Source organism: Atractosteus spatula, chromosome 21 (genome assembly GCF_055471065.1).
Source record: "Atractosteus spatula isolate fAtrSpa1 chromosome 21, fAtrSpa1.hap1, whole genome shotgun sequence".
Taxonomy (NCBI): domain Eukaryota; kingdom Metazoa; phylum Chordata; class Actinopteri; order Semionotiformes; family Lepisosteidae; genus Atractosteus; species Atractosteus spatula.
The window spans coordinates 17459135-17478893 of NC_142726.1; the positions used below are offsets into that span (position 1 = coordinate 17459135).

At 39.6% G+C, this 19759-nt stretch overlaps 1 protein-coding gene across 6 annotated transcripts in view; it reads right to left on the bottom strand.

Moving 5' to 3' along the window:
• Positions 1 to 19759, bottom strand: part of nfatc3a (nuclear factor of activated T cells 3a) — a 62629-nt gene that overhangs the window by 12960 nt on the left and 29910 nt on the right. For 5 of the 6 annotated variants that reach the window (XM_088939112.1, XM_088939111.1, XM_088939114.1 and 2 more), the window contains 6 exons: positions 16096 to 16295; positions 14939 to 15111; positions 14262 to 14402; positions 8317 to 8372; positions 7599 to 7725; positions 4522 to 5544 (listed from right to left, as the gene is read on the bottom strand). In XM_088939112.1, coding sequence (XP_088795238.1) covers positions 4522 to 5544; positions 7599 to 7725; positions 8317 to 8372; positions 14262 to 14402; positions 14939 to 15111; positions 16096 to 16295 — 1720 coding nt within the window. The remainder of the gene's footprint in view (positions 1 to 4521; positions 5545 to 7598; positions 7726 to 8316; positions 8373 to 14261; positions 14403 to 14938; positions 15112 to 16095; positions 16296 to 19759) is intronic. The other variant, XM_088939113.1, reaches the window with a different exon arrangement.

Below are 19759 nucleotides of genomic sequence, written 5' to 3' on the forward strand. Positions count from 1 at the left end.
GATTCATCTCTGCTTGCCGCTAAGTTTCCCATCTACATGAACTGTAACCGATTAACTGGCTCGTCCTGACCTCCCTGTTGATTCTTGCCACAAGATGTCTGGGTAATCTACAAAGCCTGCAAGCAGGAAAACCACTAAGTGACCAGTCATATGCGTTTCAAAAACTGTATTTTTTTCAGTTCAATATAGAAAAACTGGAACAACAGTGCAGGGTAAAGTGACTCATATGAAGTTTTAGTTTAGTTTTTTTCAGTTGTTTCAATCCCTTCATTGTTAACTCTGTCTTTCACTTTAATTGCCAAGGTATAATGAGTACAGCCATAGATTTTTAAAGCTACAGTATTTCTTTATGCAGAACAAATACTTTACAAAGACATTGGCTTTTCTTATGTTTTAATGTTAAACACAGTCTGGTATTTAATAAAACTGGACTCTGGGACTTCATGCTTTCAAGATGAATGATACCATAATTAAGAACTACAGTGGTTTGCAAAACATTAAAAATTAGGTACCACATTATTACAATCTATGTGTTCTCAAATTACATCCCCGTATTTTTGCTTACACCTGATAAAGGTGCTTCCTACTTATCTAAACATTTTCAAAAAACATTGTAATACTCCAGAAAGGCAGGAGACATTCCATCCCATGAAGGTCCAACTGAGAATCAGGGAGCAGTAACATTAACAGAAAGCCTAGTCCAGCCCACTACAGCCCAGTGGCAGAAACAGCATCTCCCTCTAGCCAGCCGGGCAACTGGCCTGACAACCTCTCAGAAAAAGGAGCCTTTTCACTATTCTGTTTTCTACAGATGTGTATTAGAAACAGTGATCATCACTGAACAAAACGCATTAAGACCAAGCTTTTCCTGCTACCCTGGACAAAAATTTCACTTCTTGGAAAAATCACAAAGGAGGCATAGCCATGGTGCAAGTGCCATCTGTTGCTAAGGATCAGTTATTACCTAGGCCACATGTATCTAACTGTACGGAAATCTGATACACAGGCCTGCTTTTCTGTTTTAGTTCCAGGATCAACAAATGTTTGTGCTTTCTTTTAACAATTACGCTTGGTTGAAATCCTTTTTCCTACTGCTGAATTTTCCAAAGATGAACTTCAGTTATGTTATTAATCTCCTTTGCTTCATTAAGTGCTGTAATGGACAGCGACAGAAACTGGAAAATGTTAGAGATTTCTGTGCAGGATTTTCAGTTTCCATGATTGGTAATGACAGGTCAGCTTTCAACATTGGCCTGAATACTGCACAGATGTTTCTCAAATACACATCTACTTTTTGCTTCCTTTTGAAGACTTTTAAAGTGAAATCACAATTTATATGGTTTAGAAGCAAACAAAAACTTCAATATTCTTCAGAGGAAAGCACATAGTGATCTGTGACACTAGTTTAAAATAGGTAATGAACTCAAAGAAGGATAAATCTGATTTGAAAATGTATTTTGTATGGGATGCTTCTTTGTTGTTTTGTAGAAAAAACTAAGCTTAAATTTCAAACAGCTTTTTAATCAATGTGGGATATTTCTGAAGTGCTGTGAGCAACCCAAGCTACTTGAAACATTTTTAGAAAGTCTTTTTGTGCTAGTAATGAAGGTGAAAGCCCACAGAAATGTTCGCCGTGCAGTTGAAAAAAAAAACCATTTCCCCAGTTTAGCAGTACCGCTCAGAGGGATTGTGAAGGGCAGTGGATGGCGTATGCTTTTCCTGATAAGAGCTGGCAGCCTTGTCATCTACATGCAGTGCTGCAACAGCTGTGGTAGTGTCGGGAGCCCCAGTAACTGCACCAGATTAGCTAGTGCGGTATATTTAGCCTTCTCTGTGACTGCGCACAACCTGCAAGTGGAACAGTGTCAGCTTTCACCATAGCAGCAGGCCCTGCCTATTATTAACCCAGATCGCTCTTCTGTGCTGAGCGGCAGCTGCGATTCTCGGCTGGAGCACAAAACAAAGACAGGCATATGGCAGATATGGGGCTTTGCTTACTCAGACACTGTAAACAGAATCCAATGTAAAGTGATTAATTAAACACAAGGGGCTGACACAATGAGAATTTTATAGTTATCAGAGACCATCATAATCATTCTTATGAGATCCTCTGTGTGATTAGTCAAGACGTTTAAAGTCTTGTTGCATGGCACGCGCAGGAATAGAGGATATAGAAGATGCCATGATAAAGCTTTTGCTTTCTAAGTTCGTTAATACTTATATTTATTTTTTGTCAGATATTATGGGCTTTTAAAGATGCCTAAACACGGTATTAGGCAAGCCCAAGCCATGAGACTGCAGTTACAAAGGAACAATAGATATTTTAGATATGGACTGGTTCTCCTCTTATCGTCAGGAAACTACACAAATAAATTTATGGAAAGCTCTTTACACTTGTTTTCTCTGATGTACATCCTTCCCGTCAGTAAGTCACGCAGCACTCAAGCAAGAGGCAGCCTGCTACACTAAACACATGGCACTTCTTTGAACACACTCTTGTTTTCCAACACGTTTGCTCATAGACCCAAAAATAAAGCACAAAACAACCATAAAACCACTTACTCATATTGTCCTAGCAACAGTGATTATTTAAAAAAAATATTTTAAAAAAATTATAATGCTTCCAACTTTTTTTAGATGAATTATTGCTGGCCACAGACAGTAACTTCTAATTACTGATGCTAAATGTAACTTGAGCACAAAGGACAAAATAAAGACTTGCAGGAAACAGGGACCCTTCTCCCGCAGAGACATTGTGAGTCACAGTGCAGGGGCGAAGGGATAGCACGTGGAGCTCTTGCTGGAAATCCTGGACATGCCAAACAGCGACTAAACTAGCCCTGAGTCACAGAGAAAGTGCACTGTGTACAGCACAAAATTAGCCTTAAGATCCAATGAGCTGTGCATACATACAGCCTTAAGACTTGTATTTTAATCTTAGGCCTACGTAACAAGGATAGTGATCAACGAAACCTAAAGAGGATTAAATATAGGTCAGTGGAATTTCATACTGCAAAAAATAGTTTGATTAAAAAAGAAAGCATTTCACATCTTAGCCGGCATTTCGTCAGAACTAAAAAGAGGATTTCAAGACTGGTAACTGCTGCTACAGCAACACTATGCACTCAGGTCTTTCAGTCCAAAAAGACATGAACAGTTTTAAGCGGACTATACTGTACATGACTATAAGAAATATAGTATAACAAATAGAAATATAAATAACCTTGAAGGGAGATTCCATGCCTGTAGTAAATTGAAAGCAAAAATGATAAAGTGGTATCAAATTGCTTTTTAAGAGCCATAAACCTCTAATGGAATGCAATGAATTACATGGGTTAAAAATAAATTCTTCAAAACATTTATGCAAAACAATTTTCCTTAAATATTAAGCAGGAATTTACATCAGTGTGTTTGAAAACATAGGTGTGTTTATTAAAGTCACTTCTGGGTGTATAGGATAGTAGACAACAAGTGATATATTTTTTAAATGAGATTTTGAAAGGGACATGTGTTCCTTTAAAAATGTGCTCTGCGCTTCAAAAACACATTTTCTTTAAAATAACTGACCTGTTTACCTTCCTTAACCAAAAAAAATTAACTTGAGTGAAATGCTTACTTAATTAGATGTCCTATGGTGTCAGAATGTTACATTTACTATTTATAGCAGGCAGACTTCGGAGTTTAATCCCAGGCGTATAATCCCTGCCAAAATGAGTGTGATTCTCATGGACTTTATTGCACTAAATAAATTCTGTTCCATCCATAAATATGCTTAAGAGGACTTTGTATTGACTGATGCTCATGCTGACCAATTTATTGGTTCCGTTCACACCTGACTTGTGTTATTTCACAAACAAAAACACTCCATAATATTACAAAACCATTCTCTTTATTTAAACTCTCTTAAATTCAACACCATCTATTTACTACTGAAGTACCGAAATGACAACCCTTCCAAGTACTATAGTAAAAGCGAAGCATATCACCAGGAAGACTCATTCCTATTGCTCATGCCAAAAAGCACCCTAACAAGGGGGAAATCCTCACTGCATTCTTTATGTGATTTCTAGCAGAGCAGAGGACAGTAATGTTACATGAAACAAAGTAAACCCAGATTTGAAGAGAGCAAAGGTATCTGGAGATACCTTCATCTGGAGGAGAACAGTGAAGGCAAGGGGATCACAGTCTTGAGCTGACACGGACAAAAGACCTCCTACTGGTTTACTATGTTTTGCAAATGATCTTATAGCACTTGATATGGATTAACCAATTACATGCTGCAAGAGGTGTTAATCAGCATTTCCTGTAGTTAAATGCTTGATGATTTTACAAAACAGCATGGATGATGTCTTGAGATTTCTGAAGTTAACTGCACTGTGACTCACACCTGAGACCCCTGTCAGTGTCAGTGAAAACAACAATTAAAGGTACAGGAGTAGTAATACTGTTCTTATGAGTAACATCAATAGCTATTACTCTATATTAATTAAAATAACAAACTACTTTCTCAATAAGCCTTACCGTCGTCCAGCGTGATGTCCTGCAGGCCAATGGAGCGGAAGGTGAGCTCTGTGTCCTCAGGCTCCTGCTTGATGTTCAGACTTTCCTCCTCATGAGGGAAGGATGGCTGTGGGGCTGAAGCATGTACCAGGGAGCCTGGCGCAGAAAGGCTGGCCATTCCAGGGCTGTGTGCTTGAGGGGAGGGCTGGCCGGAGCATGGCAGATGCACCATTTGGTTGCCAGAGGTGGGTGAGGGAGAGGAGGCTGTCCCTGGAGCAGGGGACTGGTAGGGCAGTTGGTGCATCTGGGGGGAGGACGGCCCGGAGTGTGGGGACGGTACCATGGGGAGGGAGGCGGTAGGAGAGGGAGAGGAGGCAGACCTCTGGCTAGAGCTGTAACCCAAAGGCTGCAACTGTGGTGAAGGCTGGCCAAGGGAGTGGGTGCCAGTTGGAGAAGAGACCTGGGCTGGGTTGGGACAGTGGTAACCGAGGGACTGCAGATGAGGGGTGGGGTGAGCCAGTGGGTGGCCACTGGTTGGCGGAGGAGTGGAGTTGGAGGCAGAAGATGAGGCTGGAGAGTGGTAGACCATGGACTGACAGCTCAGGCTGAGAGGGTGAGGCGCAGCTGACTCGGACTGGAAGGACATCCGCTCGTATGCCTGGGTTGAGGCGGAGTTCATGGGAAGACCTGGTTGTCCATTGTATGCCAACTCGGACTGCATAGGCTGATAGGAAGGCCTCAGCGGTGGGGCTGGGGTGGCATGGAAAGTCTGATGCACCAGGGGAGTGCTAATCATCTGGCAGTGCTGCAGGGCTGAGGGGCCCAGAGGAGTGTAGGCAGGCTGTTGCTGGGGGGGCATGGCGGGGACCAAACCGCGGGGAGAGGAGGAGAGCATGCCGTCATGAGGGTGGCCCTGGTCAGGCGAAGGCAGCTGGGTCCTGACAGGGTGAAGGACGGGGAGGCTGGCAGCATGAGCCATATGCATGGGCACAGATGAGACGGTAGGCAAGTCCAGATCATCTCTGTGCTCCTGCTTGATAAGAACTGCAGACAGAGAGAAAGAAGACATCTACATAAGCCAAAGAAAATACCATTTTTACAAACAGCAAATACCAAATAGAACAGAGTTCAGAGTGTGTGACAACATACAGATGAGGTAGAAATATTAGTGCTTATCTCAAGACATGGCTGAACAGGTTTTTTGGATAATCTGTTATTTAAGCTATAGTGGGATGGCTGAGACTTTTTCTTGGCACAGTTATTTAGAGGTGAAAGATATAGAGACAACAACCAAATGAATCTAGAGTTCAATGTTTCAAATAATGGTGCATTTCTGTCATAACTCCTATAACACATTCACTTTAAAGAACAAAGCTTTTCTGTATTCACTCAGAAATGTTCGGAAGAGAAAACCAAGCACAGCAACCTAATATGCAAAACACACAATCAGCTTTTTCTCATCGAAGATGCGTATGGGTTACTTTGATGATCTGAAAGATGATGAATGAAATTAAGATGTCAAAACTGAACAAAGAGAAGAAAAGCTATTTTAGGAATAAGAACTGTTCACACAGAACACGCAGTTCTGTAACCCACTTATCAATCTGGTGCTCAGTAAACAAATGTTTTAAAAGATATTTTTATCCAGCTCTGCTCAAGGGGGCATGACTACAAAGCATATGTTGTTTGTCCATGTGCCATGAAAGCCACTTCATGGGAGAAGCAGAGCCCCCTGCAGCACTGCTGCACAAAGAGGGGGAGAACCTGCTGCACGGCCCCTCCAGCATTGCTGCTGGCCCGCCCTCTTTGTTGTAGGAATGCTGTCCAACAAAAACCAGAGCACAGAGTAAGCATGTTTGTGTTTCAACACAACCCCATAAAAGTGTGACGAGGAAGCCGGGCAGACGGGGTGGAGTGACAATAATGTGTTTTTCAACAACGCGACTGAAAGTGACTGTTTTAGGAACGTTGAAAAGCTAATTAAGGAGAGAACCTTTTATATTTCAAGCCGGTTGTGTTGCCATCCCCTGCCTACGCATTTCGCACCATTCCAGCGCATGCTATCGTGTGCTTCAGCCGCCCACACGCAGGCTGTTGTTAATAACAAACAGTCTGTCAGGCGCTCGGGGCCCCTGTCTCTGCCACTCTCCCTGTGCGGAGCGGCCGTGGTTAGCAGATAACCAGTGGCTGCCGCTTGAGAGCATGAGCAGACACTTCCTGCAGACACCTGTACTTGTCACCCATTGGCTCAACACATGGCTGCTGGAGGGAAAACAGGAAACGCTCATCAAGTGGTTGCATCATGAGTGCAGAAGGTGGGCGTCAAGGTTTGGTGCCATTTAGCTTTATTTTAAATATATACACACTTTTTTTTACTCTCTTACATTGGGGACCTTGGTAAAGAATTTGAAGTATAACTTGTTTAATCATTTCAGGCTTTATTAATCTTAAATGATCATAAAAAGGTGACACAATTCAAGTAAGGACAATTGAGCGCACTTTTAGCAAGCTTTAAAGTATTCGCTTGTCTGTTACGTTTAATTTAAAGTTTTATCACTTTTTTAATTTTTAACAGTGTGCATCTCTTTCTTTGTTTCAACCACTTTTCTACCATCTAAAAAAGAAAATCAGTACTAAAACTGAGCATTTCCTTTTCTTAAATTTAACACATTTTGATGAGCAAAAAAGGTTGAGACTAGTGTAAATGAGCAAACTTAACTGAAACTAAAGCTTTCAACCAAACTGAAAACTAATTCAATGATAAAAAGAAACAAACTGCCCCCTCTCTCTTTCTCAAGAAGGTTTGTTTTTTCATGATCGCTTTTAAAAGGTTTTTACTTCATAAACATTTTCCAACTCCCTTATATTACTGCATGTGGACACAGCTCACAAGCGCATGAGTAGTTAGTTACAAAACCAAAGAACTCCAATTTCACCACATCAAATGCCATTAAACCAATTAAAAGCAAACTTTTTCTCCTCCCCAATTAGATATAACAAACTGCAGACTATTCCATCTGGTATTTTTGCAACGAGTCACCGTAGCAGCCAGAGTAAAGAATTCACTCGGTGCTCACCGAGTCCTTGCTCTTAATTACCTGACAAGTATGTGAAGCGCTGGGACTGGCTCCTTTTCCTTTTCCCATTACACACATAAAACTGCACCTGAACCGGAGACGCCACAGTTTTACTGTGGTACGGAGGGACCTCGATGACAATAGTAGCCTGAAAGGGAGGAAAAAAGTTTCTTACTTTTCAAACTAAAAACACCTCATGTAAAAAAACACTATTTTACTGCATGTAGAACACTGTTACTTTATTTATCCATATGGTTATTCATATACTAATAATAAACGTATCTAATACATAACTGAACAGCCACACAGTGGGTTGCAAAATGTATTCATACCCTTAATACAAAATAAAAGTTGTTTGCAGCAACATTACAAATTGCAAATGAATTTGGTGGAATAAATGTACAATAAATTAAAACATTAAAAACTGTAAACATCAGTATTGGACACAACATATACACAACTGTCCAAAATAAAAGCATACATATACTGTAGCCTGATAAAATAGTGCATTCCAAATACTTTTTTAAATTATATTAATTTCATCAGAATATTTATAAACTGATACACCCTGGAAACTGTGTATCAGAGGAACACATCTTATTAAGGAATTTAATTTTAAAATTAGGGAATCAAACATTTTTGTTTTATACACCCTGTCATTTTGGTATCGCCTATTGTAAGCTTAAGAGCTTGCCTTCCCCTCTCTTCAGTGTGAGAGAGAACTGCATTTTCTCCTTACCCCTTGACTTTTTTCTCGTACTATTTTTGCATCTACTTCCCACTGAGGTCGTCCATCTAGAGGAAAAAAAACACATTTAGACTCCTGGCTTGATCCAAGTTGTAGAGTTGCACAATTCATTTGCCCTGTTTTTCCCCAAGCATTGCTGCAAATCAGCTTGGAATCAGCTTACTCTGCCCATATAAAATGACATTCCTGTAACTGGGAAAAAGAAAGTGTCAATTCTGAGCTGTGGCACAATTCTTCCATTGAGCTTGAAATTAGTGAGAAGAGCTCTTTGAGACTTACCGTCCCAACAGTTCATAAACAAACATTGAAAAAAGAAAACACGTTATTCTTACTTCTACAGTAATTTGAAGCTTTTTTACTATGAATCAGAAATGTGTAAGTAAGAAAATGGTCTACTACCATACAGTACCCTTCAAAGGTAAAATAAAGGAAAATAAAGTTAAAACTTATTTTTGTTTAAAAATAACAATACAATATGTTTTATTTTTCAAGTGAGAAAAAGTACTGGGACACATTCACTTCAAGCAAATTTTAGTTTGCAACAATCAGTACTTGTTTGCATGTCTCTTTGGGGCGAGAAGTCTGTGACCCATAAAGCTCAGCCTCTCTTTGTGGGGTCATTTAAGATGCTTTGCCAAGCCTGTGCTGCAGCCACTTTAAGTTCTTGTGCCTTTTCGTAGGGTGTTCCAATTTCAGTTTTTTCTTCAGCATGTAAAAAGCAAGCTCAATGGGATTTAAAGCAGGAGACTGACTTGGCTAGCCTATGATTTTCTACTTTTTTGATGGTGAACTGCATTGGCCACATGTTTTGGGTCGTTGTCATCCTGCAAGGGGCAATGCTGCTCAGTAATAATGGAAATATTTTCTTCTACATGAGCAGACAAAGTGTTCCTGTAAAATCATGGATTCAATCTGCTGCTGCCATCATCAGTTATGTCACCAATTAAGACGTGTGATCCAGTTCCAGAGGTGACCATGCCTGCCCAAGCCAGGCCAGGCTTCACAGATGAGGTGATGTTCTTTGGAGCATCCGCAGTTGCTTTTTTCTCCAGTTTAAACATTCCATCACTTTGGTAAAAGTTTATTTTGGTCTCATCTCTAAATAAAACTGTACTAGTACATATTTGTACTTCCAAGCAAATTCTAATCTATCTTTTCTGTTCTAGGTGTTAATAAGAGGTTTTCATCTCGCGGTGCAATCTTTGGAATGCTGCTGTCCCAGTTTTCTGACATCTGTGTGTTATCAGACCTTCACCCCTTCACTCTAGAAGCTGACAGTGCTTTCACTGAGAGGTTCCTTGAAATCTCTGATCGTTATTCTGTTATTGTCAAGATGTTTTTCTTGGGCAAACTGGTTTTGGTTATTGGTAATTCTATCTGTGGTTACTTTCTTCATTTGTACATTGGTACGCCCAATTTCAATGCTATGGTTCCGATTTATTTTAAGTTATTTTGATTTTATTTTAACTTTCAGTTATGGAATCCACACACTTAAGCCAAACCAAAACAGGCTAATAAGAGTTCACAGCTCTTTCATGAGAACCCAATTATCCAATGGCAAACACCTGACCAACAAGGTGGTCAAGGGTGAACTGGCAGCAAATTCTGCAATACTTTGAGATTCAACACTATCAATCTGTTTAATTGACCCAAGAGAGCAGCGCTGAATTGATTTTCTTATTAATGAAGTACTTCAGAGTTTGTACTTATCACTCATGGTTTTTTTTCCCTTGAGAAATTATTTTTGAGATCATAGTGAAAATTCCAGTTTAGACTTCAAACCTAAAGCAGCCTAGTTTTGTAATATTACGTAGTAGTTTTCACTTTAGTATCGTTCCACAGTACAAAGCAACACTGCTTAAACTGATTTCTCTTCTGGGCATCTTTCCAAGCAATATTGACATGAACCTCATTAAAAAGTCTTTTACGTGTTCTAGGCTTACATCTTGCTATGCTCCAATGAGATCTTATCCATTATCATGATCCCTTGAGATAAAAAGGACTTAGAGGCAACAGACTAATTTATTTCAAACAATGTTACACATACATCTAGCCCAAACTCTCAATGTTTAATACCACAGATGCCTCCAATAGCTATGAACTGCTTCTTCATTTATACATATGACTTTAGTTATTTCTTTTTCATTGACTTTGACTTTTCTTTGTAAAGCTCACTTGGAAAAAAAAAACACCCAAATACCTTTTGTACAATAACAGGTAAGCAGATACTAGTTGTCTTATTCTGTCTAGATTCAAAAATAAAGGAACAAAAGGTTGATGGCTTTTAGTTTTACAATATAGCACATGCATGCTGAGCAACCGTCCTGTTTTAAAGTGATAACAGCACTCATCTGTGAGGTGCTGCAGGAGTAAGAGGTCTCAGGCATGGTGAGCCAGTCACTCTCTTTACATTCAAAGCCTGCACAGTCACAACCACTGAGGCTCCCCCTTTCTTCACTTTGTGACTGCTGTGCAAAATGAGAAAAGGAAGGAGCCCCAGTTAAATCTTCTACAGTAGATAACTTGCCTTCACAGGTGGTTGTTTCAAAAAGCTGACGTCATATGTGGGTCAGCAGATTAAATCTTTGCACCTGCATAGCTTTTTACCATAGGCTTCCCCAAAACTGAAAAGCTATCCTGCCTTTGTGCAACAAGCCTAAGTATTATGCACAGTAATATTATTGGCTTTATCAAAAACAATTAAGCAAATGTTACTGCATGTTCTTTATTTCAGTCATGGACTGTAGGTCCTTTATGTCTCTCCATTTCAGATCACCAAACTTAAAAAAATAATTAAATTCACAACTTAAACCTTCATGCCAACACAGGAGAGGTGAGGGCTTTCTTTACATAGGAATCACAGTTTGAAAAATTATAATCTTGTTTAGATGTACTGTTAATGACGAAAAACATTTGGGATGTTGTGTACTGCAGTTTATTTAAACTATAAAATCTATCAGAATCCACACCCTTAAGAAAACTTCCTGGAGACTACAGCATGTTAGGGGAGTAGTTTAGTGTCTGTTTGTCTTTTTGATTGGATCTTTACTACCAAAACATGCGGTCCAGCTCACATAGAACTGTCGAATCAATCATTTTTATATACTTTTCATTCAATCACTCCCCTTTTCCTTGGAAAACAAAAAAAAAACTTAAATGCGGGAAGCTAATGGCCCTGGTTATAATACGGAGGAAAGACTTTTTTCCTGGCAGGAAAAAGGAGGGAAAATAATCTTATCCAAACTGAACTGCAGCCTCTGCCATCAGGCCTGAATCGCCTCACCCTAAATCATTGCTCACCACATTCCACACTTCCACTGCTTGATTCCTGCCCTTTAACCCCAAACACATGAGCCTGTTGAAAGGACAGGCAGCATCAGCCCTTTACTGCCAAATAATAACAAGGGATCACATCTCGGAGCAAGTTACAAACGTCATTGCACACATACTGACAGAAATCACTCAGTGCCTCATGAATTATTGCGGTTTTCTTTCCCCATTTAAAAGGGACACTAACAGCACTGCAAATAATAGGGGCACACAACAGCCACGCATTTATTTTTCTACTCGGCAAAACATTTTTGGTATGTCATTTAACAATCAGGGATCTTACAATAATATGCCCTGAGGCTGAACTAATTATTACTTTTGAAGATGCAGAACTCCATTACCTTGCATATATGATGACAAATTACAGTAGATGTGTCAAACATTCTCAAAACACAAATTTCAAAACAGTAACAAGTCAGTATTCACCTAACATTTTTTTCCCCCACACAATATTCTCTACATCTATGGATGTATCTATGGAAGCTATATAATAAAACACACTCCTGTGAAGTTCAGATTTTTAAATCCGAAAAACTGCATTTCTGATAAAAAAAAACTATTTTTTTAATGTTAAGCTACCACTTTAAAAACGCAAAGTGCACTGAGTATAAAAACGCCTATTAGTGAGGCAATATGAATTAATGATAACACAGCACAAAAGCGATACCTGACGTGCGACCTGCTCACCATGTAACTGGTATAACTCATGCGCTATTCTGCCTCTGCGTTCGGAAACAGCGAGCAGCTGCTCCTCCCTGGGCTAGTGACCAGCATGTTTTTCACTGGAGTGCCTCGTCAGTCAAACCACACTGCGCATCGCTGCAACTGCTCGTCTCAACACCCCAACAACAACAACAACAATACAACCCAGCATCAGGACTTCCACATAGTACTATGTGGCTAACTGGTGTTTGGGGTTGGCTCTAGCCAGCCTGTAGCGAAAGTTTCTTTAAGACTGTCATTGTCCTTAACTTCACAGCAGACTGCTCAGCAGTGTCCTCTGTCTATACTCATTTCTGTCACATAGACAACAGCAAGGTGAACTGCTTACAATAAATGCCCTGTCAGGAGCTGAACTTTTGTGTGGGCACAGATTTAAGCACTAGCTGTGAGATTCACTGCCTTGGCCAGATGGGTACCCAAACTGAACAGATGAATGATTGAACCACAGAGGAGATACTGACATTTTAAAACAAGACACTTTCTTTACCACAAAAAATTGAAATACATATACAGGAAGTTTATGATCTGTTCTAATTCAAACCTTTGTTTTCATTACTTGCATAAAACTGTTGACATTAATGTAAATACATGAAAACAGCCGTGCTGTTCATTTTCCTATGTGCACAGACAAAACATGCAGTCAGTTATAAAAAACAAAGCATCTTTATCTTTACTTTTCTTGGAAGCAAGGCCAATGTTCACCATTGAGTTCAAAGACAGATTAATTCACCAACAGCCACTGTCACTAATTTACCATGCTATCCTTGCCCAGGTGTCGACAGCAGTGTTGCTTCTGTTGATGAAGTTACAGAATGAAATCCTTTTTCATTGAAAAGGGGGTTACCCAAGTAATGGAATACACTGAGAAATTTGGTATTTACCAGTTACACATCGATTGTGAAGTATTTTCCTACCCTGGAATACAAAACTACAGCAGCTGTTTAGGTGCCTTTCCAAGTTTTCTATTGCCAAGTTTTAAAGTGAAATTAAAGATTTCCCCTTCCTTGGCAGTTAGAGAAACCTGCATTCCTGAAGGTACTTATTAAAACATCAGTGCAGGTCTGTCAGCAACAATAATTACAGGGCCATTCCACATAGGAACTTGGTTTTTACACAAACAATCATGACAGGAATGGACAGGTAACTGAATGCCATCTTTGAAATATTTCCAATTTGGGCTCGCCTCTACTTGTGTTTATTATTGCAGCGAGAGGAATGACGTAAATCAGATCCACAGGACTCCAGGGCTTTAGATTTCCATAATGAAAGTGTTTCAGTTCCCCGTGTGCTACCTGCATTCTCAAGATGCTCTGCTTGGGTAAATGAAAACAGATAATATTCCAAGATGATGTGATATCAAAAACTTTATAAATATATTATAAAAAGCAAGACCACTGTCATGACATCTAAATGAAAATCAAATGCATATGAATGATGTCTTATGAAAAGAAGAACGAAGGCTATGATTGTGCAGTCAACAGATGTTTCAGGTGTCCTCTTGCTACTCTCAGCACTCATTATTACATGCTGTTAATCTGCTGTGCAATTCACAGAGGTTTCAAGGGTGGTAATTAAGATTCAAGAACTAATAATCAGGGGTTTCCTGGATTCAATTCGTATTTTGAATCTCACTTTTCCACTGTAAGGTGTAATTTTGAGCAGCAGGAACTAAACACTAAAAGGTTTATGCTGAATGTATAGTTCCTGATACTGTGTAACTTACATTATATATAATTTACATGATATGGGGAATTTACATTTTGTGTTTTATATTATTCTAAGTTATAAATAAATGCTGCACAAAGACTCTGGTGGTGCATCTGTAAAGAGTTTAGATTGTGGTTCTGTAATAGGGGATGAAGAGTAAAGTACTGAACACTTACCAGGCCCCTTCTCCAGAAATACGACTTTGGACTCTGGAAAGAAATTTGACCCAGTAATGGCCATCTCCTCCCCACCACTGACACAGCAGCTGTTCAGGCTGTACTTCTCCACCTGGGGAAGCTCCTGTGCTGACCGCTGGGCTGCAAGACCACACCACACGTGTCAAAGACAACTCTGGACTGCCATCCCAGTCAGGATTACTAAGGCCTCTGCACATCTTTCAAACAGTACTGCGGCCAACAGCAGCGAAGGAACTCCTTAGTGTAAGCACTAATTGACTTGTCAAACTTCTTAAAGAAAGGATGTAACAGAAATTGGATCCAGTCCAGTCTGAATCCAATTGTATATGGCCACTAAAAGAATTATACTGTGCCATCTACTAATGGACCACCATTTTCATTCTGCAAGATAATTCACAACATAAAAGTGATGTATGCTGCTATACACATCATTTACAAGACTGTTTTGCCTAATTCCACCTTAATCCCATAGCCACTGTACTGAACTTCTCATGTCTCATGTGCTGCACTGTAGTGTGGGAACAGTGTCTGGACACAGCTGCAGTGACAGGTTCGGTGTGTGGGAAAGACAGGGCAGTGAGTGGGGTGTCTGTCTCAGTCCTCAGTGGCGACTGGTCTAACATGCTTTATGGGGGCACAAACAGCAGTTTACTCACAGCATTCCACAGGGATGGAGGCGGCTTGCAGGGAGACAACTTTGCCATTGGAGTGCGGGATGTGCACACGGAACACGACTCGCACACGAGTGTTCTTCCTTCCAATGTCCGTCTCGCCTTTCCGAAGCTCTATATCCGAGTTCCGTAGCTTCAGAATTCCTGCACAATCAATACTAGCAAAGAAAAGAGAGGGGTTTGCCCAGCCACCAGCCAAAGAGAACCAGGGACATCTCTGTAACTCTGAAACAGCTAGTACATTTGACAAAGTGACAAAGTATGTTCTTACTTTCCAAACTCTTAAAACTAAGTTCTGTACTTTTACAATTTAGGGAAAAATACTGATATATTGCTAGCAAGGACATAAAGCACTTTTATCACAAGAATCGAAGCTGTTATTGTTCAATGAACAGGCTGATATGATATCACATAAGAACAAAGGTAATAATCTAGACTTTAGTCTCATTGTACTATTCATTCATTTATTAATCTGTGCATACTGTAATGTTTACACCTGTGTGTTAGTTCATAACAGATAAAACAGAGATTATATAACTGCAAGGCAGCAGAAAATACCCTGGAAACTGTGTTCCACTGTGTGTTTTGTAATACTGTAATACTGAAGTAAAACAAATGATGGGGTATTTTAAACAAAGAATATTGTTATGAAGTTTAAAGAAAGATTTAAAAGCCAGACATGTAATAAAAATAAGAATTAAGATGATGGAACTCCTATCCCTTGAAGTTAAACAGTAAAACCAGTTTAAAATATAAAAGAGTTAATGTAGTACTAAATTAAAAATCAAAACACACTTGTTCCCCTGTACCTTGGCTAACCTAAGCTTGAAGGCTTTATTCTTCCACGGAACAAAGTTGTGACGCTGTAACAAAATACGCAAATTTATAGACGATGCTAGCCTTAAAAATGGAAAAAATAACTTATTCTCTAGACTACCATGGCGTCAAATCTCATATTTTCCTTTCTGACTTGCTATGCTGTTGGTTTCAATTAAATATCTATAAAATTCACAGTGGAAGACATCACAGTCCCAACTACTATAAATTCTTTGGGCAACAGTGCTATTTTTATGCTCATGAGGCTTCAACAGTGGCACGCTTGAGAGTGAATAATGTAATTCTGAAGTGGTTATGACAAGTACCTGGCTGACATATTGTTTTCGGGAAGGAGAGGAATTTCGAGAACCTTTGTACTGGCGATTATGATTTCCTGGCTAGCTGTAGCGACAGTTTTCCCGGTGATTCTGTGCACCTGGTAGAAGGCATGTGGTCTTAAGTAGCGATCATCAGCTGTTCCAATGAACATCTGTAGGTTAACAGGCTTCTCATTGTAGCCTATCAGCTGAAACAGGAAAAATAACAGACATGTAAATATACCATAAATGCACAAAACAGTGCAGTGTGTGTATACACATTTAAGTCATGTTGAAACATTTAAGCATACATTCAAGATAAATCTGGCAAGGTATATGGAGATTCATCTGGTGTGCTGTCATAGAACCTTGGTCAACTCTGATTCTTGAGCAATGTCTTTATCATATTTTCCCCCTACTGTTTCTACCAGGGACCCAGAGTATATCTAATTGTTATAAAAACTTTTTGCCTATAATCTTAGACACAAATGTAGCCTCAAGAAAAACGGGACACAAAAACAATATCCTTCTTTGCTTCTAAAACCTTAGCCAGGATTGATTAATTTTAAACATAAAAAAGGACATGAAGTTAAGACTATAAAAAGACAGCAAGACATACAACCGACATACGAGTCCTGTCAACCACATAAATTACTGTATGCTTTGAGACTTTGGATTACATGTGGTGTTTTTTCAAACTGAAGGTGGTAGGCACTCAGATAATGCACATATCTGGAATGGTTAATGAGCTCATTTATAGATAGAAAACAAAGTATAAATAAGGGGTGAATGTTTTAACTGGTCTGATGTAATTAGTGAGGTACTGCAAGAGTACATATTAGGACCACTACTCTCCCTCATATACAGTATATCAGTTATCTAGATTCTGGTATATAGCAAATTAGTCATGTTAGCAGAAGACACCAAAACAGAAGTTGTAAAATTCAAGACAGCCAGATAATATTTAATGCAGACAAGTGTTATTTGCAGAAGTAAACTATAAATATAATAAATAATAAGTATAAGCTTGTAAACTGGTAAACAGTGAACAGAAGCTGATAGAAAAGACATATATGTTGATGATGACATTATTTACATCTTTCAGATAATGCGGGGAAGCAATAAAAAGGGCAAACCAAATAGTGAGGATATATAGTTTAAAAGTATAGAATGTAAATCGTGTTAGGTTATGTTAAAATTGTATTGAGGCTTAGTTTAGAAATTTGGCTCTATGTTACAAAAAAAATAATACAGTCCTAGCCAGAGCAGAGTGACCAGATACAGTCCCTGGGCAACAGCAACACTCTACTGACAAGTTAAAGAATTAAATCTTTCTTAGCCTTGAATAGAGAAGACGACTTGGGCTGGAGGTGACTAAAGTATTCACAATCCTGGAAGGTACTGATACAAGGCAATGGATCTCTTCAGAACCAACAGTATAACACAAACCAGAGGACTGTTTTGAATGTGGAGTGAACACTACAGGAAAGTGCACTTAAAACCAAGCTTTTTGGCTTTACTAAAAGGTTTGTGGGGTTCTGGAACAAGCTGGAACAAGCAAGACATGTTGAATCTGATCACTTGTTTTTTTCATGAAAGAGTTATACAAGATCCTCAGATCAATTAGCTATTAGCAACCAAACAAGCTAAATGGGCCATAGGCCTCCCCTTGTTTTTAACCTTTATGTTCTTATGAGCTCTTAATTGGCTCCCACATTGTGCTTCAGTTTCTTACATAGCCACCTCACTTTAAAAATGCATTATTTATGAAAGCGCTCCAGCACAGATAAAGGAAAGTGCAGAAGCTGCGGGTGCAACGGCACCGCCCCCAAGGCAGCCAGAGAGCCAGCCTGCCCGCTGCGTGTGCCCTGGACAGCTCTGCCCTGTGCCTTCCACACGCTCCGGGGCCCCAGGGCAGGTAAGGGACCTGTACTGGGGGAGGAGGCTCTCCGCAGGGAGCGGCAAAGGCTTCCTCTGCATGTGGATAAAGTAAACACAGCTCCAACAATTCAGCCCTTGTTGAAATGTTGTAGTTGGCGCACACTGGACTTGCAAAAGGGCAATTCTGACCTCTGAGCGTGGAGATCAATGTGAATTATGGAGCAACTCCTTCATCACTTGGTACTCAGGAGACACCCCACCCCCAAACTGTGGCCACAGCTGCATGGTGACCTTCTTGCATTCACTGTTCTTCACGTCATAGCGTAAATATTTGAAGCGATTAAGCAGTTACACATTAAGGGTCAATGCTTCTACCGGCTACCCATTTACCAAGGCAGTTTCAAAATGTGCAAATATTTAAAAATCTCAACAGATATTTTTAAGGATTCTTTTTAAGGCTTAAACAAGAATTATAAAATTGTTTGTTAATGGCAAACAGTAGTTCCATCAGTCTCAAAGATAGCTACTAGCAATATTATTTCATTTTCTAGCTTGGAATGTCTTCTTCAAAAACATGAATCAGTTTTGCTAAACCCCAACACTGCATTACTGCATAAGGCTGTCATCCTCTCTGCCATGCAGGGGCAAAAAGACATACAGAATGCCCCATACAGGAGGAGCAGCCATAGGCTCATATAAACGGTGTTACTCAGATGCAGAATAATGGGCACAATCATTTGCACTCTGCACATCCAGGTTGAACTGTAATGCCATGGAAGACTTGTTGTGTTTGGACAGCTTCCCTGTACTGACCCCGAGCTTATAAAGGGTGGTTTTAAAAACAACTTGAGGAAAGCGAAGGCTGCCACTGTGTGGATGATTTATTTCAATTGCGAGACCCAGAGTAGCCAGGTCTAGCTCTCTGAGCTAATTAACCTACAGGGTGTGCAGGGAAAAATAAACACACAACACCAGTCGGGGCTCAAAAGGCAGAATGGACTGCCAGCTTCATAAACAGGTCAATGCAAAGCAAATTTATTTTCCTAAGCATGGTTGCTATGAAAACAGTACTTAAAACCATGTACCTTTACACAGAGTGGTGATGTTCTATCTAATCACTTTTTATTGCTATCTGAAGATCCATAATTAACAGCAGTTTATATATGTATATAATTAGCTTTAATCATATCACAAGGATGTTCGTACACAGTGTTAGTACATAGCCGTTGCAATGTTAAGCAGCAGTGATATGATGGACATCGATTCTTGTCATTAAACCTGCATAAGTATTATACAGTATAAGAAAGCCTGCGTACCACTTTTCAAGACTGTCCACCTACAGACCTCAGAGTAAGCAACTGTGTGCCAGCTGTAGACTTCAGCTTTCATAAGGAGATGGAAAGATACGACATGGGAAAGCAGAACGACAGAGTATATTGCTTTTAATGCAAAACTGCACAATGCTGTAGTGAATGAAGAAACCAGTAGATGTAGATGATGGAAAGTGAAGGATGTGACTTTTATGGTAAAAACAGAACAAGCCAAACCTGCTCATCAACAACAAATTTGGGTCAGCAGTTTTAGCAAAAACACATTTTTGCTGGTACTCATTTGAGATCTTAATGATTAAAATGAAGTGAATCTCTGGGCAAGACAATACATTGATGTGCATGTAGAATTATGGGACAAAACTATGCAGTATAAAATCTCTCCTAGCCTACATTATTTACCAAAGTACTTGCATTAGTAAAGTTGGTAATCACGGTAATGTGATTTTTTTTCAATACACCTC